The sequence below is a fragment of the Aspergillus fischeri genome, genomic scaffold, assembly GCF_000149645.3.
Source record: "Aspergillus fischeri NRRL 181 1099437636259 genomic scaffold, whole genome shotgun sequence".
NCBI classification, from domain to species: domain Eukaryota; kingdom Fungi; phylum Ascomycota; class Eurotiomycetes; order Eurotiales; family Aspergillaceae; genus Aspergillus; species Aspergillus fischeri.
In genome coordinates, this window is record NW_001509766.1 from 726,077 (window position 1) to 740,761 (window position 14,685).

General features: G+C 54.5%; 5 protein-coding genes across 5 annotated transcripts, besides 7 other annotated features; 2 read left to right on the forward strand and 3 right to left on the reverse strand.

Moving 5' to 3' along the window:
• Positions 1-511: 511 nt before the first annotated feature.
• Positions 512-1,754, forward strand: NFIA_114520 (TDT family transporter; the record flags this gene model as incomplete). The annotated part of the gene is made up of 4 exons (XM_001262815.1): positions 512-864; positions 921-1,217; positions 1,271-1,556; positions 1,608-1,754. The coding sequence occupies 4 exons, from the start codon at positions 512-514 to the stop codon at positions 1,752-1,754; spliced, it is 1,083 nt and encodes a 360-aa protein (XP_001262816.1).
• A 1,111-nt stretch (positions 1,755-2,865) lies between these two features.
• NFIA_114530 (AT hook motif protein) lies at positions 2,866-5,559 on the forward strand (the record flags this gene model as incomplete). The annotated part of the gene is made up of 1 exon (XM_001262816.1): positions 2,866-5,559. The coding sequence occupies one exon, from the start codon at positions 2,866-2,868 to the stop codon at positions 5,557-5,559; it is 2,694 nt and encodes an 897-aa protein (XP_001262817.1).
• Positions 3,595-3,765: a microsatellite.
• Positions 3,830-4,000: a microsatellite.
• Positions 4,339-4,458: a microsatellite.
• Positions 5,071-5,145: a microsatellite.
• Positions 5,560-5,937: 378 nt separating the features above from the next.
• NFIA_114540 (putative transcription factor) lies at positions 5,938-8,616 on the reverse strand (the record flags this gene model as incomplete). The annotated part of the gene is made up of 1 exon (XM_001262817.1): positions 5,938-8,616. One exon carries the CDS (start codon positions 8,614-8,616, stop codon positions 5,938-5,940), a length of 2,679 nt encoding a protein of 892 aa, XP_001262818.1.
• Positions 5,975-6,017: a microsatellite.
• Positions 5,978-6,011: a microsatellite.
• Positions 6,511-6,555: a microsatellite.
• A 536-nt stretch (positions 8,617-9,152) lies between the features above and the next one.
• Positions 9,153-11,534, reverse strand: NFIA_114550 (Zn(II)2Cys6 transcription factor; the record flags this gene model as incomplete). Its single annotated transcript, XM_001262818.1, has 5 exons — positions 9,153-10,170; positions 10,221-10,391; positions 10,439-10,590; positions 10,667-11,272; positions 11,364-11,534. The coding sequence occupies 5 exons, from the start codon at positions 11,532-11,534 to the stop codon at positions 9,153-9,155; spliced, it is 2,118 nt and encodes a 705-aa protein (XP_001262819.1).
• A 792-nt stretch (positions 11,535-12,326) lies between these two features.
• On the reverse strand, positions 12,327-14,278 carry ugp1 (UTP glucose-1-phosphate uridylyltransferase; the record flags this gene model as incomplete). Its single annotated transcript, XM_001262819.1, has 2 exons — positions 12,327-13,790; positions 14,177-14,278. The coding sequence occupies 2 exons, from the start codon at positions 14,276-14,278 to the stop codon at positions 12,327-12,329; spliced, it is 1,566 nt and encodes a 521-aa protein (XP_001262820.1).
• Between the last annotated feature and the right edge of the window lie 407 nt (positions 14,279-14,685).

Here is a 14,685-nt window from a genome sequence, read left to right on the forward strand (position 1 = left end):
CATCGATTGGACTAATATTGATTGCGTGATAAAAATAGCTTGGCTTGACATAACAGAATGAATCTGTCGGCCGAATTGACTTTCAGCATACCGGCTAACCGAAGATGACTCAGTGATCAAGTCAATGAAGACCTCGAAGAGCAAATTGAGCCATACAGAGCTCATCTCAGTGAACAATAGTCAGGAGGTTAAGCATTAACCTTGGAAGCCTCTGAACACTGCGTCGTGGGGTATATATACAGCATTTTTCACTGGGTTGGGTTTTGGTCCCTCACAGCGGTGGCGAACATCCTTACTTCGATCCACCATCCTCAAACTTCTTCAACATCACAGCAGTATATTGCATCAGATAATGAGCTGCGGCAATACAAATTCTCAAACACAAACTCAGCTCACAAAACATGATGTGGGCTGGAGGAGGATCGTCCGCAACTTCACCCCGTCGTACGCACCTTGCTCCCGTTCTAAGCGAAGAAAACAACTAACGGCGAATAGATGGTTCTCGGTTACGATGGGGACAGGCATTGTATCAATTCTTTTGAATACACTACCCTACAATGCTCAATGGCTATACTGGATCTCTGTCGTCATCTTCACTATCAATGTCCTCCTCTTCATCACAGGATGTATCATCAGCTTCTTGCGATATACACTGTATCCGGAGATCTTCGGAGCTATGATCGTTCATCCCGTGCAGTCAATGTTTATTGGGACATTCCCCATGGGCTTGACCACAATTATCAACATGTTCTGTTTCGTCTGCGTCCCAGCGTGGGGTGAGTGGACCAGAAACTTTGCCTGGGGTTTATGGATCTTCGACGCGATATTATCGGTGGTGACGGCGTTGTCGTTGCCCTTCTTGCTGTACGTCTTCACTCTCTTCCAAACTTATCCGAATGTGTGACTCAGAAATCTTACAGAATGGCCCATGGAAACGAAACGCAACTCTCCTCCATGACAGCCGTCTGGCTTCTCCCAATCGTAAGCTGCATCGTTGCAGCCTCCTCGGGCGCCATCGTCGCTGACGTCCTCCCCAACCCTCAACATGCCCTATGGACGGTGCTCGTCAGCTATGTCCTCTGGGGCATTGGCGTCCCCCTCGCCATGATGGTCATGGTAATCTACCTCCAGCGCCTGACCCTCCACAAGCTCCCACCCAAGGCCGTCATCGTTAGTGTTTTCCTGCCCCTGGGACCATTAGGTCAGGGCGGTTATGGGTGAGTGTTGTTTCCGTCGTTCTCGCCACTTCAAATACTGATGTCACCAACAGAGCAATGAAACTAGGCAAATCCGCCCAAACCATCTTCGCGCAGACACACACGCTGGAAGCCTCGTCCGGCTCGACCTTCTACACCCTGGGGTTCCTCGTCGCGCTCATTCTCTGGTCCTTCGGCCTGGTCTGGCTGTTCTTCGCGTCGGCTTCTATCGCTAGATGTCGCAGCTTTCCCTTTAACATCGGCTGGTGGGGGTTCACATTCCCGCTCGGGGTCTTTGCCGCCAGTACCTGTCAAATGGGTCGAGAGCTGCCGTCAGAGTTTTTCAAGATGCTCGGAACTGTACGTCATTCATATGTCTTTTGAGGAGAGCTGGTCACTGACTTGTGGCAGATTATTTCGCTTTGTGTGGTGGTTTTATGGATGGTGGTGAGTATTGGGACGTTGAAGGGCGTGGTGTCAGGGAAGCTGTTCTTTGCGCCATGTTTGGCAGATTTGAAGCTGAAGGAGGAGGATAAGGATGTTGCGAAGGCTGCTTGATATGTTGACTATTTTGCTGGGTATATATAGTGGTGATATGGATTGATAGAAAGTATGCTAATAAACGAATTATCTTTAATATTATATTACAGATTTAATCTCGAAGAAATAAAATATTAAGTGGAGGAAATAATGGGCCTGATATTGATCGAGATTATTATTATTTATTCTCCATCGATTTTCCACATTTTATTATTTTATTGATTTGATTTTTCTCTCCTCTCTATTTTTTTATTATTATTTTAGCTCGGTGGTTCTCGATCTCTTTGGGGTAGTGCCAGCATCATCGGACTGATTGATATCATTTACATGACAGTCTCCTTCCTGCAACCTACTTACATTTCTCTACTGCGTATATTTAGAGCAATTGCTCTCTCTCTCTCTTGCAGTTAGACAAGGCATAGAGATAATCCTGGCCCTGGGTGACTCATCTTCACGACCACTGGTGATTTGAGAAGGGCCAAGTAGACACGAAAACACGTGATGCGGAGCCCCCCAAAAAATCCAAAATCCAAAAAATGGAAAATAAAAAATAAAAAAAAGAACAACGCCGACTGTCCATCTCGCGATCCCCAAACATCCATCGTCTTGGCCGTTGTTCAGCGTTGATTTCATCAGAATTCCCTTCTGCTCCTCATTGCTATTATTTTTCTGCTTTCTTTCTTGCCCCAATACCCCCTTGTGCTTCTGCTGTGCTGGGTTATTCATCCTGCCTGCCTTTTCTCGTGTATTATTATTTCTCAACTTGCCTAACCACTGCGCCACTGGGTCGAACCCGCCTGCCGTAGTGACGGCCTGAGGCCACAAATCATTCTCACAACTGTAATCAGACCGGACAGGAGTTGGCAGAACATAACCACCACCTACTTATTTTTTCATTGAAACAATTGTTTCTTCTTGACATACCTTTACTCACTGTGATCCTATCTGTGAACCCATTCTGATCAATTGTCTGTGGTCGATTCCCCTGTGATCATCATCACCAACCCGCGTCATTGTTATTATTGGTTCGAGACGCGGTAGTCACATGTCCTGCTGAGAGACAGCGTCCTTGGCTCATCTCGATACAGCGGACTCCTCATCAGGGATTCCACAGGAAAATTCAATCAGGATGATGGGATACGGGGGTCATCAGTATCATCATCAGCGCCAATCACAGCAAAATGCCCATCCCCAGCAGCAGCAGCATCTGCAATCGCCATCGCTGAGCGGGGCCGCTGCGCATTCAGTCCATGGCAGCAATGGCATTGCTGCCAACAGTTCCCTGCTCCGGGGCCAGCAGCAGTCAGATCTGGCGAGTAATTCGCCCGATCTGAGGAAGATGACTCCCTCGTCGTCGGCGTCGATGGTCGGGTTTACCGCGGGAGGCGGCTATGGCACCTACGGTCATTATGCGCCTCAGGGTACTTCAGATCTTTTGTCCAGGCATACCGACTCCGTCGGTCAATTGAAAGATCCGTATCTCTCGCAGATACAGAGTTTGCAGAGGAACATGAATCCCATGGCAAACTTTCGTCCGCACCCAGCCATGAACCCTCAAGCCGCCATGTCGCCACATGCTCAGGCGATGAGTATTTCGTCTCCGCAGCAGTCCTACGAGAGGTTGCAACAGCATCCCCATCTGCAGCACCGGCAGACATCCCATACGCATCCCTCTGTGACTTCGCCTGCTGCCGCGTCGCCCATGCTTGCGACTACTCAACCTCAACAAACTCAGCATCAGTACCAGCAAGCGCAACAGCAGCAGCAACCACAGTATCCGCAATCCTCACAGCAGACCGCGTATCAACAGACCCAGGCGCAAGCATCTCCGTACCAACAGCATCAGTCGTCTCCGTTTCAACAGCAACAGGCGCAGGCATCGCCATACCAGCAGACGCAGCAGACTTATCAGCAGCAGCAAGCTCAGCAGACGTATCAACAGCAACAGCAAGCTCAGCAGTCACGGTACCAGGCACAGCAACCGCAGCAGCATCAGTTCCAACAGTATCCGTATCAGCGGTACCAGCAGGCTCAACAGGCCCAACAGGCGCATGCGCAGCAAGCACAACAGACACAGGTACAGCCAACACAGTCAGCACAGCATGTGCAGCAGCAGGCTCAGCAGACTCAGCAGCACAACCGCCCGGAAGCGACACAAACGCAGCAGTCGCAACAACCGCACGAGCAAGCAGTGCAGCAAGCATTGCAGCAGCATCGCCAGGCTCAACAGCAAGCCCAGCAACATCAGAGACAGTCCCAGCAGCCGAGTCCCTTCGCTCAGCAGGCACAGCAACATACGCAGCAAGCTCAAGCGCAGCAGACGCATCAGTTCCATCAGCAGTCGCAGCATCCGCAGCCACAGCAAAAGCAAGCGACGCCGTCAATCCAACCGGCGGCTTTGAGCGGAGCAAAACCTGCAACTCAAGAACCCAGAAAGGAGGAAACGAAACCAACGAAGAAGCGCGCTAGACAATCCAAGGCCGCAGCCGCAGCCGCAGCCGCTTCTGCGTCTCCTGCGGTCGCTGCAGGCAAGATCAACGGAACGACACAACCAACACAGGCCGCCTATCGTCCCGAGGCTCCATCGCCTATTCAATTCGTACCTCAGCATCCGCGCCTTCCACAGACTCAAGCTCACGCTCAGGCCCACGCTCAGACGCAGGCGCAGGCTCAACCCTATCCCCAAGTCCAACCTCAGCCCCAGTTTCAACCACAAGCTCAGGTGCCTAACCCGCTGCAGAACCCCACAGCTATGCAAGGCCAGAGCCAGGGTCAAGGCCAACCGCAGACCCAAGGCCAGACGCAGAGTCAACAGCAGGGTCCAGCCCGCCCAGCGAATGCAGCGGGCTCAGGTGCTCCTGGTGCTCCAGGTGCTTCACAGCAACCTGCTCCTACACCCCGGAAGCGCGGCCGTCCACGGAAAAATCCCTTGCCCGATGGAGCACAGCCTCCAAAGCCTAAGCCTAAGAAAGCCGCTTCGACCGCTGCGAGTGCACCCGCCCCGGCCGCCGCTGGTGGTGCTCCGGCCGGCACAGCCGTTCCCGGTCAAGGTCCCAATGCTGCCCCTGGCGCAGCTACCGCTCCAGGTGCTGCCCCGGTTCCAGGTCCTGATGGTACTGTCCCTGCCGTTCCTGTGAAGCGAGGCCGCGGACGTCCCCGTAAATCAGAGACAGCCCCAGGCACAACCCCCAAACCCAAAACACCGCGCAAGCCATCCACCACGAAACCGGGCGGTACTGGTCGGCCACGCGGTCGTCCTCGCAAGGCCGACGTGGAAGCACGGAAGCGAGCCGAAGCCGAAGCTCAAGCCAAAGCCGAGGCAGAGGCGCAAGCCCAGGAACAGGGACAAGGACAGGTGCAAGGACAGGGACAGGGACAGGGACAGGGACAGGGACAGGGACAGGGACAGGTGCAGGTTCAACCTCAGGCCCAGCCACAACCACAAGCGCAGTCGCAGGCCCCGGCTCAACCTCAAATTCAGATTCCCGTGCAGCCTCAGCACCACGTCCAGCCGTCACCTCAGCCTCAGCCTCAGCATCTTCAGCATCAGGCGTCTCCGCACCTGCACGCGCACGCGCATGCTCTTGCAAACCCGCATCAGCATGGCCACCAGCAACAACATCCGCACCAACAGCACCAGCCGTCGGATCCCATGATGTTGAACCCGCCCCAAAAGCGCGGCCCCCCGATGGACGGGAACGACCCGCGCAAGCGCGCCTACCTCATGCCTCATCAGCTGGCGCAGATGGCACCACAGCTGCATCCACAGATGCACCCCCAGATGCCCCCGCACATGTCGCCTCATATGCCTCAGCAAATGTAATTTGTTCCTTCAGTTTCAGCCCGTTTTTTCGATATCATTTCTTTGGCCTGAATTTTCGTCATTGTTGTGGATTAGTTCTATTCTCGTCTTCGCCTTGGCTTCATTTCCTGACGACCGTCGCTGTCGCTGTTTGTTCCATGTCTTCTTTCGTGATGATATTCTACCCATGTCTATGGATTGTCTAAACGGCATGCATCTATTCATACGTTTGCCCAGGCCCCAGTTTCAGTCACGTACTTCAATTTCTTAGTAGTTAGGTTAGTGGCTAGTAATATACCTGTGATATCACCCTCAATCTATTTCATCTCATCGGGGTACTTCATACATTTACGCAGTACAATCTTAACAGGAACAAAGCGTATGCAATATGTAACAGGATCAACCCCACGCGCCATCCGACGCCTCTCCTCCATTTCCATTGCCGTTACCGTTACCGTTGCCATTACCATTACCATTACCACCCGGCATAAAACTCGGAGTAGTCGAATTCACAGCAGTCGGCGTAGACGAAGCAGGCAACCCCGCCACATCGGGCAAATCACCCACCTCAACACCCATACTGGGCGCAATCCTCCTCATGAAACTATCGCAAAGGATGAACGCCCTCCGACTCGCGGCATTAACCGCCCCCATGGCATGCAGCCAGCGGAGGGACTTCTTGGTGCAGCGGATGACAGCCGCGGTGTCGGGGGCAGGGCCGAAGATCGCGGCGTTGGGGACGGGGGTCTCGGGGAGGGGGGCAGACGACGACAAACCCAGCAAGAGGGCGGTGGTAGCTTGCATTAGGTAGTGGAGGATGCTCCACCAGGGGGAGAAGCGGAGGAGCCAGGCGGGGTCGGGGGTCTCGGGGAGGATGGAGATGAGGGTGCAGGCGGAGCGGAGGCAGGAGGCGGAGAGGTTCGTGCGGCGGTTGCTGCCGGGGAAGCTGTTGGTTGTGGTGCCGCTGGTGGTGCCGCTGCTGTTGTTGGGCCCGCTGCTATTGCTCGGGCCGCTGCTGGGTTCGTTGGTGGTGGTGGTGGTGGACATTGACCGGGTGGTTGATTTCGGGTTGGGTGCGTCTGGGGGGGAGGAAGGGGTGGAGGGGGAGGAGGGTTCCTTTGAGAAGGGCTCCTTAGAGGACTTGGGGTTTGAATGTGAGAGGCAGGGTCGGCTGATGGTGATGCGGGCGCTGTAGTAGGCGATCGCGAGGCAGACGCGTTCGCGCATGAAGCCGTCGTCGGGGAGGTGCAGGGTATCGTGTGGATGCTGCTGTGAGGTGAAGCGGTAGACCGGGGGTAGCTGGGCGAGCCAGATGTCCAGTTTTGCGGAGTATTTGCGGACGCGCTGTTCGAGTTGGCTGGCTGTGTCGCGGAGCCCTTGGATACTGTAGACCTTGTTGATGACGGCCTGGGTGATGGTGCAGAGGTCGACCAGACAATGGAAGAAGAGCGAGGGGCTGGGCTCGCAGCTGGCAAGCCACTGCGCATTCGACTGGGCTTCTTCGTCTGTCTCGAAAAGGGTGAGCTTGAGATGGCTGGCCCGCATCGCTGCGTTCTGGAAGAGCTGCAGGGCGTGCGGTTTGTCGAAGTTTTCTTCTTCGAAGGGAATGGGGAGCGGCGCGGCGCTGAGGCCTTCGCTGACGCAGGAGGCGCGTCCTGTCGTGGCTGTCAGGAGATGCTCAACCACGTAGATGGACCACCACAGCCGGCTGCGGGCTTCCTTGGACGCGTGATGCGTTCGGTCGTCCTCAAACCGCAGGTTGATTCCCAGCGACAGCGCGGAGCGGAAGGCCATGCTGGCAAAGTTGGAGGCACGGTTGATTTGGCCCAAGGTTAGCAGATACAGGGCGACCAATATCTCCACCTGGATCTGCTGTAGGTCGGTATGTTCAAAGAGCGCGGTCTCGTCCAGACACAGTTTCCGCGCGCGGTTAAAGTAGACAAGGTCGTCCCAGTCCTCGTCGCTTCCGACACTGGCTGTACCGTTCAACAAGAGACAATACCGGCAACCCAAGGCAAAGATCATGTTCAAGATCGCCAGCCATCGTCTCGGCGGCTTGGACGGCTGACTAAAGAACTGTCGGTACTGGGTCGCAAAGATGGTCTTCCGGATCACCTCGAACCCTGGATGCACCGACTCCATGTACGCCGCGAAGAACCGGTCCGCGAGCTCCTTCGGCGGCAAGTCATACGGGTCGACATCGTCCATGAGCGGGATGTTCAGATCATCGAGGTGGTAGCTCATCGTCGCGATGGGGACATCGTTCTTCTGCTGCAGCTGTTGTTGCTCTTCGAGACCCAGAGTCTCGAAGTTCCCGTCGAACATGCGACTGCGGTTCTCGGCTTCGTCCTCCAGCTTCTGCATCCAGGACACCTCGGAGTTTTTCCCAAAATACCCAGTCGCTCGCGTCTTGTGGCTCCGGTTCAGATCCTCTTCGACCAGGTCGATGGCGTTGAGCGACCCGGCCGACGAGCTGGAACTGTCCGATAGCGCACCGCCCTCATTGTCGCCGTTGGATGACTTTAGAGTCCTCCTAATGCGTCGCGCAGCGTTCGCGTCCACCTCCGTCTCCAAGTCCCGCAGTAAACTCTCATACTCTTTGACTCGGTGCGACAAGATCTCCAACTGCTTCTGATCGCGCACCCGCTTCACATCCAGATAGGAACAGGTGACATTGTGCTCATGGCATTGTCGACAGACCGGCTTGTTGCCGTCGCACTTGATCTTGCGCTGTCTGCAAGGCTCGCAGGCTCGCGCCGACCGGCGACGCTGCGAACGGATGCTATACGGCGCAGCTCGAGGGATCGCTACCTTGGCCACACCCGCACCCGCACCAGCGCCAGTAATGTCTCTTCCCGACGACGAGGTGGAGGACTGATGCGGAAAAGGAGGCCTTTCGTATTGATTGGGATATAGATAGTAGCCAGACTGAGGTGTGCCAGGGCTCAAGGGCAGCCCTTGCCAGTGTAAAGCGGACGAGAGACCATTCGGAACGGGCTGGTCAGGTTCAAAGCTGACGCCGTTACTCTCGGTAGGGTTCAATTCGGTAGATGGATAGATTTCGGAAAACTCTTCCATGGCAGATGCAGATACATCTAGGGATTCATTCGCAAGGCTAGGGATTCATTCGCACCAGATAGGTTCCTTGTTTCGGACAATCCATGCGAATAGTGTCGTGTGTCTTGTCGAGGCTTATCGAGGTAAGCAGTGAGTTTTTCTCAAGTAATTGGAAAGAAAAATTATATCCTGGTCAGAATGTCGAGCAACCAAGCTGATGAACACAGCTTCAGACAAGCTCGAGGATGGATGAGCTCATAAGAAACAGATTTCGCCACAGTGTTGTGACTTGCGAGTGCGTTTTGGTGGGTCATCCACTGATTGATAATGTTGACGTCAATGGGCTCCTCCATCCTCCCTACAAAAGACACTCTGTTTGTACCCTTGTACCGGTTGGTAAAATGCATCCAATTAGTCGGTGACTCTGGTTGCTTTCGCGATAGTTCGTCGGTCGCCCAATATAAATGATTTCCTCTGTTTTCTCCTGATGCACCCTTGGCTCACCCCCTTGGCTCATCCGTATAGTGATGTATCATGTATCGACGCCCAGACCAGCATCAACACTCACTCGGCTTACGTCGCTCAGGGACAATCTCATCCTTGCCTAAACTCAGGCTCTCGTAGCGGTCCAGCATATCGAAGAGTCCCAGTCCCGGATAATCCTGTAGCCCATGCTCCCCTTCCCCAGGCCCATGGTACCGCTCATCCTCGTTCAGCTTCTGTAGACCCTCAGCGTACTCATCCCAGCGCGTCTGCTCCTTGATCGGGGTCTCCTCATCAAACAGATCCTTGAGCTCGTCCGAGACCGAGCTTGACTGGCGAATCCGGCGCCCCTGCGACTTGGCCCGGACCGACTGTCGGAAGAGATGAAACAAGCTCCGACCGAGGTACGACCGGCTCGCAATGATCGAAAAGGAGCTGGCAAGCGACAGAAAGTCCGAGTCCAGGATATCAAAGGACTCCTGCTCCAGCATGGCGAACAGAGCCAGATTGATCGCGTACATGGCGAAGTGATGTGCCCGGCTCATGCCGTACTCGCGCCGATGGAGCCGCGTCAAAGACGAGATGCCCCGGGCGGCCGACTGCGTGATTTCCCAGGCGTTGTATTTGCTGATGGGACTCTGTCGCGGCGGGCTCTCAGGGGTTTTCGGCGCGTCCGACGCGAGGCTGGAGGTATCATCGTCGGAAGAACTGCACGAGAAGAGATTGATGACCAGGGTAAAGTATCGCAGCCGCAGCAGGATGATATGCGGCGGAGGCCGTCGTCCGGGATCGAAGACGTCCGGTAAGGCGTTATGCCAGCGACGCAGCCGCTCGTACAGGTCGTCCTTTCTCTGGCGCAGATACGCTGCCGACGCGTTGCTCTGGTCGTCAGCGAACAAGACCCGGGAGATGTCACGCGCAATCTCGCACAGATTGCACGACTCGTCAAAGTACTGGTTGAGGTAGGCTGGTCGAGCAGCTCGGTGAGACGGATACGGTGTCCACAGGCTGGCTCTGTCGTCCTCTCGACCGATCCGGTCCACGTTGACTTTGGCTATGAGACTGGGCCTGAGGAAGCCAGTATGCACCACGCTATTCATGTCAGATTTCGTCGGGTTCATAGATCGAATCTTTGGACTTACGTATCGATCTGGAACAACCCCCAGGCAGTCCGCTTGATAGAGATATCCATCTCTGGCGTGGTCTGGTCAAACTTCAAGCATTTCGGGCCAAAGAGGCCAAGAGACTCGCCTGCCCGGATGGCCTGATGCAGCATAATGTATCCGAGGTCATCGTTCCCGGAGATGGAGTATCTATCGCATCAGCAGAGCAGGACATTCAACAAGACAGGAGCACACACTTTTCATACAACAGCAACGTCCCCTGCAGGTACGCCAGACTGAGCTTTTGGGAGTCCTCCTCCCTCAGCCGCTCCGCTTCAGACAAAAAGTCCGCGCCCTTGGTCACCAAGTCGCCCGGCACGACATACGCCTCGGAGAACTCGGAGAAGTGCTATCTCGTTCACGGTTCAGCAATCTCCCAACATGGCAACCTCAAGCGGAAACAGGACAGAACAGAGAGAACTCACACAAGCATTCGCCAACAACGCATTCACCAAAAACGGACTACAAAAGTCCGAACCCTCCCTCCCCCTTGCCATATGCGCGAGGAAGACATCGCGGTCCAAAAACGCATGGAACGGATAATCCCACGTGAAATACAACGAGACCAGATGCGAAACGAGGTCCTCATCCTCCGTGACACTCGTCCACGGCTTCGCAGGCACCTTACACGGCGCCTCATCACACAGATAATGGATATCCATGACCTTCCGCCGGAAGCTGGGGTCCGCACCCTCGACATCGATCGTCCGCCGCACATCCTCGAGCTTCTGCACCGCCTGGCCATAGCCCGCGCCCTGGCCCTCCCCGTCCAGCCGGATGAGCGTCTCGTCGATGAACGCGCGGATCTCCTCGGCGGTTGCGTTCTTGCGGATGATCTCCAGCAGCTTGAGTGCGTGAGGCTCGTCCGCGGTGCGGATTACCCGGAAGAGATCGTTGAGCATGTCCCGGTGGTAGTTGAGTTCTTCGGCGGTGCGTTTCTGGGCGACGCGCCGTCGCTGGTCGAGTGATTCGTCGAAGATGCAGATGCGGTTGAAGGCGCGGCAGTTGTCGCAGGGAGGTACCCCGGAGCACTTCGTTGCATGTCAGCCAATGTCCGTGTCCATGTCCAGAAGGTGGAGCTGTTCGGTTCTAGACGAGCAAAATGAGACGCAGGGGGCCTACCTTTCGCTTTGACTTCTTACATGCCAAACACGCCGTCGATACACGTTTCTTCCATGGACTCGTCGGCGACGTTTGGCTTCCCTTGGGGGAACTGTCTGATGTCGGCGAGGTGGGCGAGGTCTGTAAACGGCCGGGGACGATCTGGCGAGGTGTTGAGGTTGGATCATTCATGTCGAGGCATGGGTTGACAAGGGTAGAAGACGCAGGATGCAGTGTTTCGTTCTCTGGGCCTCACAAAGTTAGAGTCATGCGGCCATCGTCGACATAGGACGCTCAAGTCAGCCTCAGTTTGCCTGCATTCGCCTCCACATGACGTTCCGACGACGACGTGACCGAGCACCAGGAACTCGATCCCGACGACCATGGGAGTCCAATATCGCCCCGAACTTGAAGTCACCGGGATCCATCTCCTACGCCTCTCAGTGATTGGTCGTGTGCCATCTGAGATTCCCTTAGACTGTCGGACATTGCAGATGTAGAATGCACTAGGAAATCTGATCAGGTAACAACTACAATTGAAACTACATCTAACACAGAATGTGCAAGTCTTTGTTTGCCATTATGATGACCAGCTAGCGGACGACACCAGTAAGAGATAGTACTCAATGAATCACCATCGCTCAGAAACTCCATTCAACCAGGAGTGGCTTCACAAGCGACACAATTAAATAACAGTAAGAAGAGAAGAACACCGACGAAGTGCTGCACTGCCAAATAAGTTTTTGCACACCACAAGAACCATGCGTAATGCGTAGGCACAATGTGCTTTCCTGGCAATTTCAGTCAACCAGACATCTCGACAAACCGCCCAAAATACCCGGAGGAAGTCAACCCGTTTCTAACACAGTTCTATTAACCCACGCTGCCCGACGCAACTCCTCTCACCACGATGGCGGCAACCGGATATGCGAGGTGAACTAAGAATGATCAAGGGTAGAAGAGATGCAATGAAACTCGTTTCATTTAGTGCTCCAGGATTCTCAAGCTTCCCTGGACCACACAGTTCTCCAGCACCGAGCCAGGGGGAATGTCGATCGTGCTGCCCTCGGTGGCGACGATGATAACGGTACCCTTCAGGGTGACATTGCGGCCGAGGTTGACAGCACCGGTAATTGTGAGGTGGTCCAGCTCGACGATGCGAGGAATGCTGGGGATGCGCTTCTGGAAATCCGACACCTTCTTGAAGTCTGATCCAAGCTTGATGACGGGGACACCGCCGAAACGGTTGGGGTCCATGACGAGCTGACCGTGCTCGAGACGGTAGAGATCCGACTTGACCAGCAAGAGATCGGAGCAAGTCTTGACGGGCAGGAAACGGCGACGGGGAACGTTCACACCGTGAGCGTTCTTGAAGTGGCGGATGGCCGCACCGACGGCAGTCTCCAGCTGGTAGATGGCCTGGTCGGCCTCGCCCTTCTTGTCGGCGGGGATGGACTTCTCGTTGGCAATGATTTCCATCTCCAACTCGTTCTCCTCAACAACACGCTTGATGGCGCGGAGGTTCATCCAGATGTTGTTGGTGTTGAAGTACTTGAACTTCTTGATGGACTTGAACTCGTTGACGTGCTCCTTGGGCACCTGGGCGATTTCGAGCAGACGGGCCTTGCCCTCGTAGTCAATGATGGTACCACCCTTGACGTCGGCCTTGGTCTTGTCGGTCAACTCCATGATGTACTCGGCATCAGTGTCAGCCATGTGCTGCAAGATGCGGAGATCCACAACGGCACCGAGGTTGTCGGCATTGGAGAGGAAGATGTACTCGACACCACGCTCGAGCAGCTTGTCCAGAGTGCCTGAGTTGTACAGCGACTCGAAAACGTCACCATGACCGGGAGGGTACCAGTCCTGCAGAGGAGCGTCAAAGCTCTTGGGGGCGGGGAGGAGAGAGTCCTTGATGATACGAGGGTAGCGGGACTGGTTGAAGGTGATGATGTCGACGTTGTGGCCTTGGTACTTCTTGATGATGGACTGGGTGTCCTGGTCGGTGTTGAACGAGTTCATCAGAACAAAGGGCACGTTAACGTTGTAGGTGCGGTTCAGGTGCTCAATCTGACGAACGGACAAATCCAAGAAGGACATGCCCTCACGGACTTCAATGACGGACTTGGGGCCAACGCAACCCATGGAGGTACCAAGACCACCGTTGAGCTTTACGACGGCCAGCTTGTTCAGGAATTCCACCGAGGCCTCGGCGCCCAGGTCATTGTAGTCGACGACCTGGTTAGGCGCAGGAGGGTTGATGCGGTCCCAGTTGACGACATTGCCCTTGGCCTTGTCGTTGAGGAATCTGCGGAAGAGAGCGAAGAAGTTGTCCATCTCGGCCTCGAAGCGCTTCTTCTCTTCGGGGTCGGGAACGGTCTCGGCGAGGGCATTCAGAGCGTTACGCATCTGAGAAGCAGCGACACTGGTGGAGGCATTCTCGAAGGCCTGAGCACGAGGGAATTGGGTCAGTTTGTTTGCAGAAGAAAAAAAGAGAGGCATGCTGATATGGTATCGCTGCAGCTATCAAACTGAAGATAATAAGGGAGCTTGATCGATGGGAATAACAGTTGTAGCAAAGCTGATAAAAGGGGCAATGATATTAAGGAGAGCTTGTTGTGGTAAACAATGCATGAACTGTCGCAAATTGAAGGAAAGACAGGGTGAGGTATTTAAGCACTGTCGGTGGTTGTGGCTGAAACTAGGAAGCCCAGCTCTCCAGCACCTCCTTCCAACACAAACTGAATTGCGATTCTAGAGCACTCGGAAAGCTTTTCGTGCCACGTTCCGATTCTGCGACCAGAGGAAATGCGACTGCAAGATGATCAACTTACCATGTGAGACTGGGATTTTGCGTGGTGCTTTCCGAACGAGCCATCGCCGGAGGCCTCGTTGGCGGGAGCTCTGAGGTGAGTAGGCAAAGCTTTGGCTGCCATTGTGAAAGATGATTGCGCGGGTGAATTCTAGAGGTATAGAAGTGAAGACGTAGATATCCACTCGAAGAAGAGAGCTTATCGATGTGGTCAAAGTCCGCTCACTAAGTAGTCAAGGAGGCCGAGTTAGTGACGACAGTCTTTTGTGGGAAAGTAGAGGGTGAAAAGGGCGGGAAAAGAAAGCGAGAGAGAACACGAAGCTTGATTTAAGCGGGAAAACAGGTATGAAAGAGACAAAAGTTGCCACGGTAGAGAGTGTCGATCGATAGAGAGAGGGGCAGCAGGATGTCGACAAGCTGCCGTCATTGGCAATACAACAAGCAGGTAATAATTGGGGAGGGGTAGAGGTACTGTTGGTGAAGGTACCTTGGGAAGACAGGGGGAGCACATACATTTTTTCCTGGTTGAGG